Source organism: Chiloscyllium punctatum, chromosome 39 (assembly GCF_047496795.1).
Source record: "Chiloscyllium punctatum isolate Juve2018m chromosome 39, sChiPun1.3, whole genome shotgun sequence".
Lineage (NCBI taxonomy): Eukaryota > Metazoa > Chordata > Chondrichthyes > Orectolobiformes > Hemiscylliidae > Chiloscyllium > Chiloscyllium punctatum.
In genome coordinates, this window is record NC_092777.1 from 42,201,799 (window position 1) to 42,220,416 (window position 18,618).

Consider the following 18,618-nt stretch of genomic DNA (forward strand, 5'->3'; position numbering starts at 1 on the left):
AACGGATGAATGGGCACCGCACAACAATCAACAGACAGGAGTGTTCTCTACCAGTCGGAGAACACTTCAAGTTCAGTATCCAATGGTCTCAACCGGGACCTTGGGCTCATGTCATACTACAGGTGGTTCCATTGCACTACACACACACCACTCACACTCTCCTTGAGACACACTCACGAGACCCTCTCTTATCTGCTCACACACACACTCTCACAGGCTTATACCCCTTTACACTCACATACATACATTCTCTCACAAACACTCATAACTGTACTCCTCCCACACCCCAAACACACACACACACACACACACACCACATGCACACATATATATGTAAGTTTGTGCGGTGAATTTGTACTTGCAGAATTATATTTCACTTTGCTCAAAAATTGGATGAATCCATGTAAGATTCTGTAAATCCATCTGTTAGATTAGAATCAACCTGACCATTGTGACATAGACAGTCTTACACAGGGAACCTCAGACCTTCAATACATTACCTGTGCTGACAAGTCACGAATTGTTAGAGTTCTCTTGATAATGTAACTTTAAAAAAAAGCTCTGTGATTTACATATGAAAGCACTGAAACCAACATGGTCATTCTAAAAGTTGAGAGACTTAACAAACAATCCAGATCTTTTTCAATATATAATTTCAGTTACATCACACTGTAAACTTTTGCTATAAATTCTGTGTCTTACAATCTTATTCTCCACAATCACCTGATGAAGGGGCAGTGCTCCAAAAGTTAGTGCTTCCAAATAAACCTGTGGAACTAAAACCTGGTGCTGTGTAATTTTTAACTTTGTATATAAATCATCTTCACATTGTCAGGTGAATGGAAACAATATGATGCTTCCAGCTGAAGCAAAATTAGGTGTGATGACTGGCATCAACACAGAAACATCTCCACCTCCAAGACAAGGCAATACAAAAATAAAAAGATATATGATTGAGTATATTGAGCCTGTAGTGAATTTGTATTGCACAAATACAATCTGTTATCATTTCTTTTACTGGTTTAGAAATTTTTTTCAGTTGAGAGGACGTTTACTAGACGAATGGGTTGTTTTATGAAGAAAGATTAAACAGTTTGAGCTTGTAGGGTGAAGGGTGATTTGGTTGAAATTTATAAGAGTGTGGGAAGGATATTTACTCTTGTGTGCAAGTTCAGAATTAGGAAACACTTTTAAAATGAGAGGTTTTATTTTTAGAGCAGAGATGCAAGGAAACTTTTTCTCTTAAAGGTGTTGGGCAACTTTGGAAGTTCGTTTCCAGAAGGTGGTGGAAGTAGTATCATTAAATATTTTTAAGGCAGAGGTAGATAGATTCCTATTAGGCAATGGAATCAATGCTTATTGGGAGGTGGATGGGAATGTGGAATTTGGAACACAAGGGTCAGCCATGATCTTATTGAAAGGTGGGCAGGCATAAAGGACAAATGACTTAATTTTTGCTCCTATTTCGAATGTTGACATGCAATTTCTCAAAAGTAGTTTGGAGATTTACATAAAAGCCAAGACAAAGGAGCATAAATTCAATATGCAGTTGTAAGGATAACTGAAAGCAGGATTAATCTGTCTGAACTGCCAGAAATCACTGGAGCTATTCTAATTTTAAATAGCTTTCATTACATCATAAATTTTTACACTTGTAACTTAGCATGTGAAGTATAGTTATAAATATTGCTTTGTGTGAAATTAATAATTATTCTCATTGGAGGAAGCCAGGATAATTTTTTTTTCTCAGAGGTTTTAAATAGTTTAGAATTTTAGTCCTATATGATAGCTACTTGTGAACAATTTGGAAGAAAATGGATTAAATGATATCATGAACTAAAAATTTGATTAATGCTCCTATGAGCAATCGATGTAACAATTATGCAATAAATCTATACTTAATGGCTTAGCTGCATAGTTATCTCAATCAGACAAGGAAATAACAGGCATTCAAAAAGCCTTTCAACCAGGAACCTTCCAGGGATCAGGTTAACAATACATTCACCCAAAAACCTGGGGTCATTTCCAAACAAGATGAGAAGACTGAAGTTGTGTGACACAGCACAGCAGTATAGTAAGAGACTGACCTTTCATCTTGAAATGTAGTATTCACCTAGGCAGAAAAGATGAATCTCTGTATAAAGCAGAGCACATCAGGCAAGCTTGGAATACCACCCAGCTAGGCCCAAATCCAGATGGGAGACTGCCAGTGTCACTTCACCTAAAGCAAAGGCCCATCTCCACACAATGACTTCAGTTGCCAAAGTGTTTTAAAATATATTTCATTAGCATCATTGAAAACAGCTGTTTTTTTCCCCAGTGTTCAAAAAATGAAGATAAGAAACGTAATAACAATACACTGTACTAAAATACAACCTTTATCCATTCTGTCTGAGCTGGAACTGGACTCATACTCCACGAATGAGTGAATGTTTTGTTTTGTATAGAATACCATGAGGAAGTGCTGATTGGGCTATAGTAAAGCAATATTTCCACGAACTGCATAATCACCAGTCTGGTGCAAATTGTACCTAAAATTGCACCTATTTCTTTTCTCTCTTGAGATTTTGCTCATGACAATTTGCAAACACTATGTGTAAAATCAGTCATGAACCAGTGCGGTCAGGAAACATTTTCAAATATGATTAAATTACTTTAAAAATATTCCTTGACATAATTAAGATTGGGAACTAGATACGATTGCATTCATGTTGGTGAAAATGGGTTTATCACAAATAAACTACACATCTTTAACAACAGTGTCAGTCTGTGAGCCACCTGTGACCAAACCAAGATAAAATGATTGAAAATGACTTTAAAAATTTATGAAAATATTTGTTTTCTTGGGGACGAGGCAGGTTTTTAGTGAACTTTAAAAATAAAGCTGCATTCAAAAGAAACTTATAAACAATTTCTATTAGCACCTTTTTGCCAAATGAACCAGCTTTTAATTTCTAGAGACCAGAAGCCTATACGGGTGGTATGGTCTGTAAAGGAGTACAGTTAGCAGAAACGCCTTTTAGGGATTAATTCACCATGGGAGCACGGTCAACATTGTGGATGCAGGTAAAAACAATGACTGCAGATGCTGGAAACCAGATTCTGGATTAGTGGTGCTGGAAGAGCACAGCAGTTCAGGCAGCATCCAAGGAGCAGCGAAATCGACGTTTCGGGCAAAAGCCCTTCATCAGGAATAAAGGCAGTGAGCCTGAAGCGTGGAAAGATAAGCTAGAGGAGGGTGGGGGTGGGGAGAAAGTAGCATAGAGTACAATGGGTGAGTGGGGGAGGGGATGAAGGTGATAGGTCAGGGATGAGAGGGTGGAGTGGATAGGTGGAAAAGGAGATAGGCAGGTAGGACAAGTCTGGACAAGTCATGGGGACAATGCTGAGCTGGAAGTTTGGAACTAGGGTGAGGTGGGGGAAGGGGAAATGAGGAAACTGTTGAAGTCCACATTGATGCCCTGGGGTTGAAGTGTTCCGAGGAGGAAGATGAGACGTTCTTTCTCCAGGCGTCTGGTGGTGAGGGAGCGGTGGTGAAGGAGGCCCAGGACCTCCATGTCCTCAGCAGAGTGGGAGGGGGAGTTAAAATGTTGGGCCACGGGGCGGTGTGGTTGATTGGTGCGGTTGTCCCAGAGATGTTCTCTAAAGCGCTCTGCTAGGAGGCGCCCAGTCTCCCCAATGTAGAGGAGACTGCATCGGGATAAACGGATGCAATAAATGATATTAGTGGATGTGCAAGTAAAGCTTTGATGGATGTGGAAGACTCCTTTAGGGCCTTGGATAGAGGTGAGGGAGGAGGTGTGGGTGCAGGTTTTACAGTTCCTGCGGTGAGGGGAAGGTGCCAGGATGGGAGGGTGAGTTGTAGGGGGGCGTGGACCTGACCAGGTAGTCACGGAGGGAACGGTCTTTGCGGAAGGCGGAAAGGGTTTGGGAGGGAAATATATCCCTGGTGGTGGGGTCTTTTTGGAGATGGCGGAAATGTCGGCGGATGATTTGGTTTATGCGAAGGTTGGTAGGGTGGAAGGTGAGCACCAGGAGCGTTCTGTCCTTGTTACGACTGGAGGGGTGGGGTCTGAGGGCGGAGGTGCGGGATGTGGACGAGATGCATTGGAGAGCATCTTTCACCACGTGGGAAGGGAAATTGCGGTCTCTAAAGAAGGAGGCCATCTGGTGTGTTCTGTGATGGAACTGGTTCTCCTGGGAGCAGATACAGCAGAGGCGGAGGAATTGGGAATACGGGATGGCATTTTTGCAGGAGGTAGAGTGGGAAGAGGTGTAATCCAGGTAGCTGTGGGAATCGGTGGGTTTGTAAAAAATGTCAGCGTCAAGTCGGTCGTCATTAATGGAGATGGAGAGGTCCAGGAACGGGAGGGAGGTGTCAGAGATGGTCCAGGTAAATTTAAGGTCAGGGTGGAATGTGTTGGTGAAGTTGATGAATTGCTGAACCTCCTCGAGGGAGCACGTGGTGGCACCAATGCAGTCATCAATGTAGCGGAGGAAGAGGTGGGGAGTGGTGCCGATGTAATTACGGAAGATCAACTGCTCTACGTAGCTAACAAAGAAACAGGCATAGCTGGGGCCCATTCGTGTGCCCATGGCTACCCCTTTAGTCTGGAGGAAGTGGGAGGATTCAAAGGAGAAATTGTTAAGGGTGAGGACCAGTTCGGCCAAACAAATGAGAGTGTCAGTGGAAGGGTACTGTTGGGGACATCTGGAGAGGAAAAAAACGGAGGGCTTGGAGGCCCTGGTCATGGCGGATGGAGGTGTAGAGGGATTGGATATCCATGGTGAAGATGAGGCGTTGGGGACCGGGGAAACGGAAGTCTTGGAGGAGGTGGAGGGCGTGGGTGGTGTCTCGAACGTATGTGGGGAGTTTCTGGACTAGGGGGGATAGGTCAGTGTCGAGGTAGGTAGAGATGAGTTCAGTGGGGCAGGAGCATGCTGAGACAATAGGTTGGCCAGGGTGGTCAGGCTTGTGGATCTTGGGAAGGAGGCAGAACCGGGCAGTGCAGGGTTCCAGAACTATGAGGTTGGAAGCTGTGGGTGGGAGATCTCCTGAGGTGATGAGGTTCTGTATGGTCTGGGAGATGATGGTTTGGTGATGGGGGGGTGGGGTCATGGTCGAGGGTGCAGTAGGAAGAGGTGTCCTCGAGTTGGCGTTTGGCTTCAGCGGTGTAGAGGTCAGTGCGCCAGACTACCACTGCACCCCCTTTATCCGCTGGCTTGATGGTGAGGTTGGGATTGGAGAAGAGGGATTGGAGGGCTGCGCGTTATGAGGGTGAGAGGTTGGAGTGGGGGAGGGGGTAGACCGGTTGAGGCGGTTAATGTCCCGGCGGCAGTTGGAAATGAAGAGGTCGAGGGCAGGTAATAGGCCAGCGCGGGGTGTCCAGGTGGATGCAGTGTGTTGGAGGTGGGCGAAGGGGTCCTCGGAAGGTGGATGGGAGTCCTGATTGTGAAAGTAAGCTCGGAGGTGGAGGCGACGGAAGAATTGTTCGACGTCACGACGTGTATTAAATTCATTGATGTGTGGATGGAGGGGGATGAAGGTGAGTCCTTTGCTGATGATGTGAGGGGCAGAAGTGATTGCTCGAAACGTCGATTTCGCTGCTCCTCGGATGCTGCCTGAACTGCTGTGCTCTTCCAGCACCACTAATCCAGAATTGTGGATGGAATCAACCTCAAGTTTGATTTTTTTAAAAATAATTAGCACAAAAGATTGCAGAAATCTGACTTTTGTTATCACGGTGCATGCTTAAAATTCCATGATCTTTTACTCTGGTTAAACCAGAAGAGCCAAGTGGAAACTCAATCCCACTATGTTTAGCATCATGCCTGACACTAATAACTAGAACAGGCAGATAAATGTCATTTACTTGCTAAATGGTTTATATGGAGCTAATGTCTTTGTTTTTAACCCTGGCTGGAACATTTCTCATTGCTTATTTTCAAATATATTCATGACATGTGGGTGCCACTGGCTCGGCCAGCATTATTTCCCATTCCTAATTGCCCAGAAGGCATTTAAAAATCAACCACAGTACTATGTGTTTGGAGTCATGTGTAAGCCACCAAAGGTAAGGATGTCAAATTTTCTTCCCTTGTGGGCGGCACGGTGGCACAATGGTTAGCACTGCTGCCTCACAGCGCCTGAGACCCGGGTTCAATTCCCGCCTCAGGCGAGTGACTGTGTGGAGTTTGCACGTTCTCCCCGTGTCTGCGTGGGTTTCCTCCGGGTGCTCTGGTTTCCTCCCACAGTCCAAAGATGTGCAGGTCAAGTGAATTGGCCATGCTAAATTGCCCATAGTGTTAGGTAAGGGGTTAATGTAGATGTAGGGGAATGGGTGGGTTACGCTTCGGCGGGGCGGTGTGGACTTGTTGGGCCGAAGGGCCTGTTTCCACACTGTAAGTAATCTAATCTAATCTATATATAAACATTCATGAACCAGATAGGCTTTATAACGATTGACAATGATTACATGGTCATCATTAGATTTATTAGCATTTTATTTAATTCAAATTTCACCATCTGCCATGGTGGGATTTGAAGCCACATTCCTTGAATGTTAGCTTCTGGACTACTTGTCAGGGAATATCACCACTACACCGCTGCCTTTAAGAATTCCATTTATAGTCAGTTAAGGTCCCCCTTACCAACTATACCTGAACTCTCTTGTACTCTTCAGGAACCCAAGGGATATCAATGATTATCACCAGTGTAATTACTTCCCCTGCACTGAAAACCTGTTCTGGTACAAAATGGATGGAGCACTTAACATTCTGTAACTGGTGACGTTAGCATTCACTACAATGGTGGCAGTTAATGCTTTACCCTATTTAATTGACTTTAAATTTGTGCATTTAAACAACATGGACTTTTTGCTTAAATCTGCATGGTTAGGGTGTAAATTTCAAAATTAGTTTTGTCACATTTGCAGGACTGTTCTACCAAACTTATGGTGGAAAATCAGGGTCACTAACCCCCACTCTCCCAGCTCCTTCGGAAATTAATAATTAAAACGAAATGTGACTTTGTAGCCGTCCCTTTAAGTGCTTGTAAAAAATTCTAACTGAATATTTGAAGAGTCATGCACCTTTATATTTGCAATGCTCCTGTCACTTACTTAAGTAATAGGCTTGTTGGCATTTCCTAGCTTCCTGTTACAAATTCTACCATTGCGTTAGCATACTCAATCAGCTGGGAGTGCTTTTATGCTGCATCCAATGGATCACATCACCATGGCAATAATCTCAAAGACAACAAGCCACAGTTTAACAACCTGTCATGAAACCAATAGCAAGGAGGTGCAATTGGGTGTGAGAGGAGCTTACATCAATGTTTTCAGAAAAAAACATGAAATTATAAACTAAAGCACTTCTGATTTTTCTTTCTGTTCATATTTATTTAAACGTGAACATAAGCGACATCATCAAGCTACATATCTTACTATTGTCTAAATTTCATTTAAAAATAGTTTAACTAAAGCTCATAACTGAATGGCATTCATTATTTTGGCACCAATAGCTCATTTATAGGAACAAATGGGTATTGAATAAATACATGGCCAACATCCATCAACAGCCTGATTCAAAGAAAAGCAGCAGGTTTCTATAAATCAAAACTGTGTAGTCATTGGCTGCTGTATTTGTTTTATTTGCTTGTGGGTTGTGGGTGGCACTGGCAAAGTCAGCACTTGTTACCATCCTTATGTACCCTTGAGAAGGTGGTGGTGAGCTGCCTTCCTGAATCAGTGCAGTCCACATGGTGCAAGTACACCCATAGTGTAGTCGTTTGGGGGAGTTACAAGAGTTTTGCCCAGCAACAGTGAAAGGACAATGATGTAGTTCAAAGTCAGGATGTAGTGTAGATTTGCTGGTAGTCCACTAGCTTTGCCCTCTTAAGATTTGATTCCAATAAAGTGGAATGCTGTCTCAAGTTCTAATGAGGGGTATCCAGTTGCCAAATCACGTGATGTGTTTAGTTTCCACATATATTGTAAATAAATTACAAATTGGTTAAAAAATAGAGAACAAGTGACTGAGGTCATACACCAACAACATGAAGGCAGGGTCTGACCTACAATTTCAACCATATTATTTTACAATTTCATTTCAGCTTCTGAAAAAATGTCGAGTGGAATACATCCACCATTATTATCTAAGTTTTCTCCTGACATTTTGAACGAGTGCTATAAGAAAATCTACGGGGGCCTACAAATTTACATTTTCATCATATCGCTTAGGCATAATCAGATAAAGTTTAACATCAGAGAAGACAGGGGCTATTAGGATGAGTGACTGAAAATAGTTGAAGAGCGAGGTTTTAAGGAACATCATAAAAGAAGGGAGAGAAGGGAGGATTTGTAAAAGAAAGTCTAGCGCTTCAAAGTAAAATGGTTCAATTTGTGACTAAAAATGGTAACTGCACAAGAGCTCAGAGTGGGTGGATTGCGAAGTCCTTGGGGGATGTAAGCCTGGAAGTGGTTACAGAAACAACATCTGGAAATGAACCTCCAAGCTCAGCGAGCAAACCTACATCCAAAACCTCAACCTGAGCTACAAATCTTCTCAAAAGAAGATGTTGCTAAGAAACAACATAAGGCAAGACCACAAATAAACTTGAACACGTGAATGAGAATTTTAAGAATTGTGGATTGTGGGGTTGGGAACCAACATAAGTAGGAGTCAATGTTTATAGGGACTTGTTGCAGGACAGAATATGAGTAGCAGGCTGAGCGTGTATGAACCTAAGACATGTTCAGGAATGTAATATGAAAATGTTCAAGTTAGAAGCTTTCTGGAGCTCTACTTCCATCACTTGCATTTCCCAACAAAATAAGAGGGAACTAGTGAGAGAATGTCATCTTGCACCAACCTCACACAACTTCCAGGAATCAGTGGTTGAGTGATCTCCATCAAGTATGAATTATAGTACCCCAAGAGCTCTCTGATAGTGACAGAAGTGAGAACGTTCTGGATAAAAGTTGTTTATTGAAGTTGATCCCTACAGTAAAACAAGTGAAATTACACCTGAAATGCAACAGTTTAGAGGGATAAGGTTTCTATGGTTACAAAACTTCCTCTGTGTCCTGCAAACAGCAATGGAGAAGGTGCCCTGAATGTCATTAATATACACCTACCTCTAAGTATGACATGGAAACAGTGTACTCCATGTCATCACTAGTTTCTTCAATACACTTGAACAAATCATTGAGTGTTCGTAGGTAAATGCCAGGTTCGTAATCTGTTCCCAACATTGTGTATGTTTTCCCAGCACCTAGACAAATGAAATAAATAAGTCAATTTTTTAATATGATTTTCTGCAGCAGGGCAAATCATGGAAGCTGTCCAGTAGGTTTTTAATGTTTTTGCACAGCAAAATTGTTGCAAATGTGGACTGATCACATTGAAGTAAGGGAAACAGGCCATCTGAGATCTGAGCACAGCAGCAAGTACTGATGCATTTCTACCAGTTAAGTCAAATGAGTCTGAAATGAACAGCACAATAGTTTTGAAAAGCTCCAGCAGTAATTGAAACTTGAATGAATGAGACTCCAACTCAGAATGTCAGAGGTTGACTGACAGTAATCATCACTTTCTCTTGTCATTAAAAAGTCATTCGAATGAACTGAATAAACTTGAATTTTGTGGCAAGTTTAAATGATGCAAGGTGTACTTGGTGCTGTTCTGTGGGAGGCAGATAGCGAGTGGATGCTGATTTTGCAACGCTAATGCTGATGGGTCATAACTCAGACAGCAACATTTAGGTCCGGGTAGATCTGCTATAACGTGTCTTTCATTAACACAAAATGGCTGTAATGCAATTAAGTGCACACTGAATGCTTTTTCTAAAATGCAAACTTTTCAAGTGTGTGTTGGCTATAACACGATTACATTGCCAATATTTTAAGTGTATTTGTATTGTGCGATTTTTGTATATAATGTGGGATCACACAAGTACGCAACTACCGTGTAATAGCAGAACTACCTACATTTGAGTTAAACAGCACACACCCCACCTGAAACTACTGTTCTGGTTGTGTGTAAAACAATGATGTACACAATACGCTTCTTGTAATTTTGACAGGAAATTATGGCTGTATTTTATTTACCACAAAAAATAGCAAGAAAAAATGTAATATTCTCAATTGGAGAATTTTGAACAAATTTATGCATAGGAAAAATTGCTGTTTATACCCTGCTCAGAACACAAATAAATAATTCTACATGTACTGCGAATAGCATTTGAGTTAAGTTTGCAACTTGTAAAATTATCAAGTGCAAATCTAAATTCTGCAATTTCAATCTATTTTATTTCTTTGTCTTTTTTCACAGACAGTGGCTTCAGAGTAAATCTGGTCATTTAAGACATGATCAAGAGAATAAAGAAGAGAGAAAAAAGTTAAATAGGAAAAGCAAAAGCAATAATGCTAGAGCACAATTGGGAAGAACTGCATATCCCAGGGCACAGTTACAGTACAGAAAGAAGCCATCTATGATGATCAAACAAGATTGACCTGGAGACTATGGCAATGCATAGGAATATCTACATACAGGTTAAGTGTTATGAGAGTTTCTGGCACAACCACCCTTTCAGAAAGTAAATTCCGGACTCTTGTGAGTTTTAGGGGCGTCACGGGTGGCTCAGTGGTTAGCACTGCTGCCTCACAGCACCAGGGACCTGGGGTCGGTTCCAGCCTCGGGTGACTGTCTGTGTGGAGTTTGCACATTCTCCCGATGTCTGCGTGGGTTTCCTCTGGGTGCTCCGATTTCCTCCCACAGTCCAAAGATGTGCAAGTCAGGTGAATTGGTCATGCTAAATTACCCATAGTGCTAAGTGCATTAGTCAGAGGGAAATGGGTCTGGGTAGATTACTCTTCAGAGGGTCGGTGTGGGCTTGTTGGGCCAAATGGCCTGTTTCCATAGTGTAGGGAATCTAATCTTATCTGCTAAAACTGCGTCTAGTCCACTTGAGCCAAATCAAATCCTACCTTAAAATTAGCCTTTCCCTAGTTTAGAATTTTTATTCCTGGCCCATTCTTATCCTTTTCCACAACTATCCTAAATTTAACTGATTTATGGGCACTATTTCCAAAATGCTTCCCTACTGGTGTGCTTTCCATAAGCCCGGGATCATTTTGAGTTATCAGATCCAGAACCACCTTCTTCTTTGCTAAGCTTTCTAATATGGGTTAAAAAACACCTTTCTAACACCCCCCTCTTTTGAAGTCTGTCAGTGCCAACTTTCTGCTGACCCCCATTAAGAGATTGTACAATATGGCCCCTTCAGCTTACTATTCTTTTAAACCATAACTGACTGTTGACCTCATCTCCACTTTCCTGCCACTCCCCATAACCCCAAGACCCTTAGAATCTAAAAAGAACTGCTAGATATGCCCAAGAATGAGAATCCATGGCCCTTAGGAGTACAAACTTTTAAAGTTCACAATTCTTCCGGTTTACAGTAAGATGGCAGTAGAATATAGCTTCTGGGCCAGGGGCTCGTACGCACTGCCCACTTTTCTTTTTGTTTCTCTTTTTTTCTCTTATTTACTTATGTCCTGTTGAAGAACTTGGTCGTGGTGATGGCACTGGCAGCGAGTGGGCCAAGCGCAGACTCATTGCAGTCGACCAGTAGGCCCAGCACGGATCCAAGTGGGCCGGGCAGACTCATGGCCGTCAGCGAGTGGGCCCCGTGTGGACCTAAGTAGGCCAATCTGACTCATGGTGGTGGCGCAGGCAAGTTTGGGTTGTTGGCAGCGCCTACATCCAGTGCAGATTCACTGAGGTAGCAGTAGAGTCAGGTTTGGGACCACTACAGTACCTGGTGGCATCGATGGCATCTGCATTGGCAAGGTTAAGTGAGGACCCATAGGGCCGAGGGCATCAATGGAGGTGAGGTGGCACAGAAAAGTGGGTGACTTTCATTCAAGTGGCAGCAGTGTGGTGAAAGGGACTCGTGCCCAGCCAACAGACCCATGGCCCATGGTGGAGCACTGAACAACAAGGACTGTAAAGTTGAACAGTTTTTATTTTTTTTTATTCTTCTACCTTTATATTCTATATTTTGGTTTATTTTTCTCTGTTTTAAGATGGCGTCAGAGAGTGGCGATACTATGCAACACTTTTCACTGTCTTTTGTCACAAAATCCATGTGATAAAAAATAAACTATATCAAACCTTCTAGTGAAGAACTAATTTCTCAGCTCAGTCCCAAATGGCCAACCAGAATTGGGAAAAATAAGCTGCTGTTAAAGAGTCTTCAGTCAGGGGTGTCACAGCATCTAACCAGTCACACACTTTTAAAAATGTAAATGTTTGGATGAGATCACCTCGCTCATTGTTCTAAATTCCGATGCATGGAAGTCTATTCTACTCAACCTGTTCTCATAAGACAGCTATCTCTCTTACACCTCCGTCCCAATCCTTTCAGTCTAATTTTTCATTTTGTGCACTGGACAACATTGTCCAAAAACAGGGGATCTGTGTGATTGCACCTATGATGTGTTGTTGCTCTTCCCTGTCCTCAACAGAAGCTTCTACAGACATCAATACGACCATCATCCTTTCTGTAACGTGGCCTCCATGCTCTTTTTGTAGTGACCCTTCTCCAAGTTTCCATCTCTAACAGTCCCAGTTTACCCAACACAACATTGAAATAATTGTATTATTAACCTTCTTGTCAATGAGATGTTAAACCTAGATATGCCAGGCCAGTTCATGAAAGTAATAAAAAAATCCTAAAGCTGACATTCATCCTAACAGCGCCAATTAACTGGCTCCTCATTTTGTTTGATGTTTTACACTTATGAGGTATAGTGAGGAGGTGAAATGCATTATTTCGGTTTGGCCATGATAAAACATGTAGCCATTATGCTTCTTAACTCTTTCCTTTAGCCCTTCACCTTGCTACATTTCACAATGAGTTTCACTATGAATACACTTCCAATTACCTCCTGTTTGGTGTTCAATTCTCTTGTGAAGTACCAATATAAGTAAAGATGGAGAGTCAAACTTTTATTTCTGTGGGGCAAAAGAACTAGTCCTTTTATAAAAATTAAATAATGTTCAAAGCCTCAATTTACCATTAGGAAAACAGTGAAAGTCAGGTATATGCAGAACAAACTATTTTAAGGGACCCAATGCACTCTCATTGATGCAGCATTTAATTAACTCACTGTAAAATTGCCGTATCCAAGCTCAAATTCACTACATCTCATTTGTGTGCACCTAATCATTAGTAACATCCTGCTACATCTTTATGAGACAATCCCTCTTAATGTAATGGGATTGTGATCTAACATTATTACCACTTCAACAATCTTAATGAAAGGCTTTAAACACACTTAGCAAGAACATGAAATACATCTTCTTCCAGGGTGCTTTTTGTCTGCTTGAAAAGCTATGAAATGCAGCCAAAAATCCTGACAAGGCCAATTTTATTGCTCAGCCCAATTGGATACAGTATTTAGAAGGTCGTCAGAATTATCTTGCAAACTGGAAATCAGCCAAAACCTGGTAGTGATTTGAATCAAAGTAATGAATCATTATGCACATCACTGTCAAGTAACCTACAATTATAATACTTTCATTAGTGACACCTTATGTTGTTATTGGCTAAGCCTGTCACATCTTCTTTTGGGGTGAGAAGGTCATGGGCTCAACTCCATTGTACGATTTTAATTTCATAAAACGAGGCAGACACTCCAACTAAACGATATTGCATTGTTAGAGGTTCTGATTGAGATTTCAAATCGAGACCCATGCGTTCCTATATCTCATGCAGATTTTTAAGATCGTGTTTAGATTGTTTGAAGACATTCTCTTGGCCAACAACTTACCCTTAACCAACTAAACCATGGGTCATTCATCTTATTGCTGTTTGTGACATGCTATTGTGTACAAAATATCTACTTGATTTATTTACCCAATGACAATTACCACAGGTGGAGTCTTACAAATGAGATTTGTGATACAATTAGGCAGGAAGTCCAGCAAGGCCTAACTTGACATCAGGAACAACTGCATATGCAATATTTGCTGAGCAGTGAGGTGGGATTCTCATTAGGCAGTGGAGATTTGCCACTTGAGGAGGATTTTTGATGTTAAATACCATAAGACCTGAAGACCAAAAGACATAGGAGCAGAAATTAGGCCATTCAGCCCATCGAGTCAGCTGTGCTATTCAATCATGGCTGATACATTTTTCAACCCCATTTTCCTCCACTCTCTCTGTAACCTTTGATCCCCTCAGCAATCAAGAACTTATCTATCTATGTTTTAAATATACTCAATGACCAGGCCTCCACAGATTCTGTGACAATGAATTCCACAGAAACACCACTGTTTGACTTCATGGAGTTTTTCCTTATCGCCATTCTAAAGGGTATTCCCTTTATTTTAAGGCTGTGTCCTTGGGTCCTTGTCTCTTCTACTAATGGAAATATCATCCTAACATCCATGCTGCCCAGGCCTTTCAGTAATCTGTAAGTTTCAATCAGATCCCCCCTCAATACCTTATTAACAATAGAACTCGCTTCATTAATATTCAGCTTCCTACCTTTCCAAATGCACTGACCAAGAGAATGTAAGACAACATGGAAGTCAGAATGAGTACCTGGCTGCTCTACTTCAGCCACTGGCTATAAACAGACTCTATATTGCTCAGCACCTAATACCATCTCAGGACACAATCCATCATCTGGACTCACCCCCTGTCAATAGTCACTGGCACCTGAGTTTTGCCAAGCCTTCATGAACATCATGGCAGCTCTCTGCTCAACTTGCAGGCCACTTAGAAAGCACAGATCTGCATTGCAGGGCTCACCAGCAACTAGTATTAAAAGGTTGGTGCAAGGACATTTTGTGCACTGGGTCAGGTACCCTGCACACTGATTCAGGGGGATCTTAGAGCTGCTTGCTTGCTCTCTAAATGCTCACTCACTTGACAACTACCTGCAACTCACAACATCTCAATGTTTCCTTGCTATCTTGTGTCTGTTAGCACATTGGCACTTCAGCCAGCACCAAACATGATCAGTTCTGTTGTATTGATGCATTCTTTATCTTTATTTACAGATACACACACAGGCTGCTTGTCTGTCATGATCTGTCCAAGGTAGGGCTGGATATCTTGCTGTGTGGCACACCAAGACACCAATTCAACACCTACAGTATGTGCCAGCTGCCTGTCTGACAAACGCACTGCCCACTCACTCACCAAATGGCCATGTTGGAATGTGGGTGGGGCCTAGCCCTCAGTCCAGTTAAGGGAGCTGCTGTCAGTCAGAAGATCCTAGTACCTTCAGCCATGGATGCCAATCAGGGGTTCGGTCATTGTCATTCATCTGTTTGGCTGCTTGGATCAGGAGATAGAGATCATAGAATAGAATCCCTACAGTGTGGAAAAGGGTCATTTGGCCCATCAAGTCTGCAGCAACCCTCTGAACAGCATCCCACCTTGACACAGCCCACCATCCTATCATCATAATCCTGCCTTTCCCATGGCTAACCCACCAAGCCTGCACATCTCTGGACACTATGGGTAATTTAGTATGGCCAATCTAGTTAGCTGCACATCATTGGATGGTGGGAGGAAACTGGAGCACCTGGAGGAAACCCAGGCAGACACAGGGAGGGGGAGCAGTCAGTCCTGGAGAACTAGCAGACAGGGAATCATGTAGCATCAGTCCAGTAGTTGAAAACATTGGTGTGGTTCAGGTCAGTCAAGTCTAGGGGAAGACAGCCAGAGATCAGGGGTAGTGTTTCCACTCATTTTGTTTTCATCTGCGTGAATCTCTGAGGCCTGTGCATGGCACAGTGACTTCAAGAACTGGAAAATAATGTTGCCATCTGTGTCAGCACACCAGTCACATGTGTGAACTCTTGGAGTAGCTGCGCAGTTAAGGGAATATTGGCCTGGCCATGGGGGTTAATCAACTGATTGTTCAGCAAAGTGCAACAGGGTGCCTGTAGGGGCAGCATTGGGTCACTGCCATAAAGGGTAGGGGAGTCAAGGCTGGTGGGGGTGGATAGCCAGCACAACCATTTGTTGCAGTGGGGGGAAAGGCGGGGGGCTCACGGTGTATGGTGGGAAGCAGACCAGCATCAGAGAAAATGGTAGGCTGTGAAGGGAGATGGGACTGGTTAGTGATAGTGACCACCACTGTGGCCCACCAACATTGGGTATCATTAGGGTGCAATGTTGGTGCTCAGGAGAGAGCTGTATGCAAAGGTGAGAAGATGAAGCCCAGTGCTAACACTAACCACCACAAGCTGTACTCCCCACCGTTATTTGTTATTGCTTTGATCTGAAATGCACTAGAGAATGGCTGGGACAATGCTCAGGGTGTGTGGAGCCAATGTCACTTTGAAGGATGTAAGCACAGGATCCAAGTCTGTCAGATGCTAGGACATTGAAGGGGTGACCCTATAAAGGTTTATAAAATCATGAGGGGCATGGATAGGGTAAATAAACAAGGTCTTTTCCCTGGGGTAGGGGAGTCCAGAATGAGAGGGCATAGGTTTAGGGTGATAGGGGTAAGATTTAAAAGGGACCTAAGGGGCAACTTTTTCACACAGAGGGTGGTGCATGCATGGAATGAACTGCCAGAGGAAGTGGTGGAGGCTGGTACAATTATAGCATTTAAAAGGCATCTGGATGAGTATATGAATAGGGAGGGTTTAGATGGATATGGACCAAGTGCTGGGGCAAATGGGACTAGATTAATTTAGGATATCTGGTCGGCATGGACGAGTTGGATCAAAGGGTCTGTTTCCCTGCTGTGCACCTCTATGACTCTAAACACAAAAGCTGCATTCCAGCTACATTTCATTTGCAATCACTTGACTGGCTAATTACAACGCATGTACAGTGAATGTGCTTGGGGTTTAAATACTGATTAAAGGTGATTTGTACCATGCCACTGATGCTTACTAATTGAGTATTGGCATCTGAAAGATGCTGAAGTTAGCAGCAATGGCTTATAAAGAGGTCAATGCTGGCCAAAGATGAACCATTATTTGTGCAGCTTCCCATGATGGGAGGTGGGAACCATCAGTTCATCATCTGTCATGTAAGTTTAAAGGTGGCTTGTACTGGACACAATGAATGATTTTGGTGTGGGTCTGGGGTGGGAAGTTAAAAATCACACAATTCCAGGTTATAGTCTAACAGGTTTATTTGGAAGCACTAGCTTTTGGAGCGCTGCTCCTCCATCAGGTCCTTCATCAGACAACCACCGGATGAAGGAGCAGCGCTCCAAACGCTAGTGCTTCCAAATAAACCTGTTGGACTATAACCTGGTGTTGTGTGATTTTTTAACTTTGTACACTCCAGTGCAACACAAGCACCTCTCAATCATGGGATGGGAAGGGTGTTGAGGAGCAATAGGCACTCCTTTGCGATGTCATGTACTGGTCATCCAGCCAGCCGAACATTTTCCCCACATCGCTACAGATTCTGAGGATGAAGCTAGACATAGCGCCAGTTATCAAGTGCAGCATGCCTTACTACATGGAGAAGTGTGCACATCTCTCATCTACAAGACATGTCACCACTGACTCTTTTGACAGCTCAGAACCTCTTTTGCTCCTCATGCTCCTGAGATTCGTCATCACCAAAGAATCCAGTGTCCTGTTGCTGGTGGGACGTTGGTTGCTGCAGCCACTGTTGATTAGATTGGTATCACCTCTGAGGCATTTATTTTAGAAGCAACAGAAACATTAGGATAAACATTTTCAAGCTAACACTTTAATTTTGTGATAATATTAGAATTCCTGTTCCATCATCTGAATAAATGAAGACCACTGCTTCAGAAGATAAGTGCACTGCCATTTAACAGATTTAAGTTAATGAGTGGATCACATAGGAATATATTTGATAATGAAACACATTGCATCTTTACATGTGCAGAGAATATGTTAACAGTTAAGAAGAATCTGTCAAATTCTATTGCAAATCAGTCCCAATATTCAATGTTTTTCTATAAACACTAATGATTGAAACAATGTTGCATTCACACTTCTGAGAAGAACCAGCTACTGACCTGTTGGTCCATAGGCAAAAACTGTGGCATTGTACCCTGAAATAATGCCCTCAATCAGACCCTTGGTAGTAGCACGGTATACATCATCCTTGAAAAGATGAAAATATGAGTTAAATAAGAAACATGAAATAATGTCTTTATGTAATTAATTAAAGTACATTATCAGCAGCAAATGAAGCAGTTTTCATAGACTTCATTTCATTCTTATAAAAAGCATTGGTGTGTTTTTACATTTACTAGGGCTTTGTATATTAAAAATATTTAACAAGTCATACTTTACACTATTTGCCAGAGATAGGATTCTTGCTTTTGGAATGATAGATAATTAATTTGTGAACAGTAATGTCTATTCAACATTTTTAAACATGTCAACAAAATTCAAATTAGCAACTTAGCTCATATTTATTAATTTTGTGCTTTGGGGCCGATAGGAATGTTACTTAAAATGATGTTTGGTATTTTATTAAAGCTGTGTTAAAGTCATAGAGTCAAACAGCGCAAAAGAGGTCCTTCGGCCCATCAAGTCTACACTGTCTTATCTAGACTAATCCCACTTTCCAGCACCTGGCCTATG

The 18,618-nt window shown here is 42.2% G+C and overlaps 1 protein-coding gene across 3 annotated transcripts in view; it reads right to left on the reverse strand.

The window, feature by feature from the left end:
• The window catches only part of kif19 (kinesin family member 19), a 232,949-nt gene that overhangs the window by 73,553 nt on the left and 140,778 nt on the right, over nucleotides 1-18,618 (reverse strand). For all 3 annotated transcript variants that reach the window (XM_072558545.1, XM_072558543.1, XM_072558542.1), the window contains exons 4-5: nucleotides 18,045-18,132; nucleotides 9,138-9,274 (exon numbers count right to left, since the gene is read on the reverse strand). In XM_072558545.1, the coding sequence (XP_072414646.1) occupies nucleotides 9,138-9,274; nucleotides 18,045-18,132 (225 nt within the window). The remainder of the gene's footprint in view (nucleotides 1-9,137; nucleotides 9,275-18,044; nucleotides 18,133-18,618) is intronic.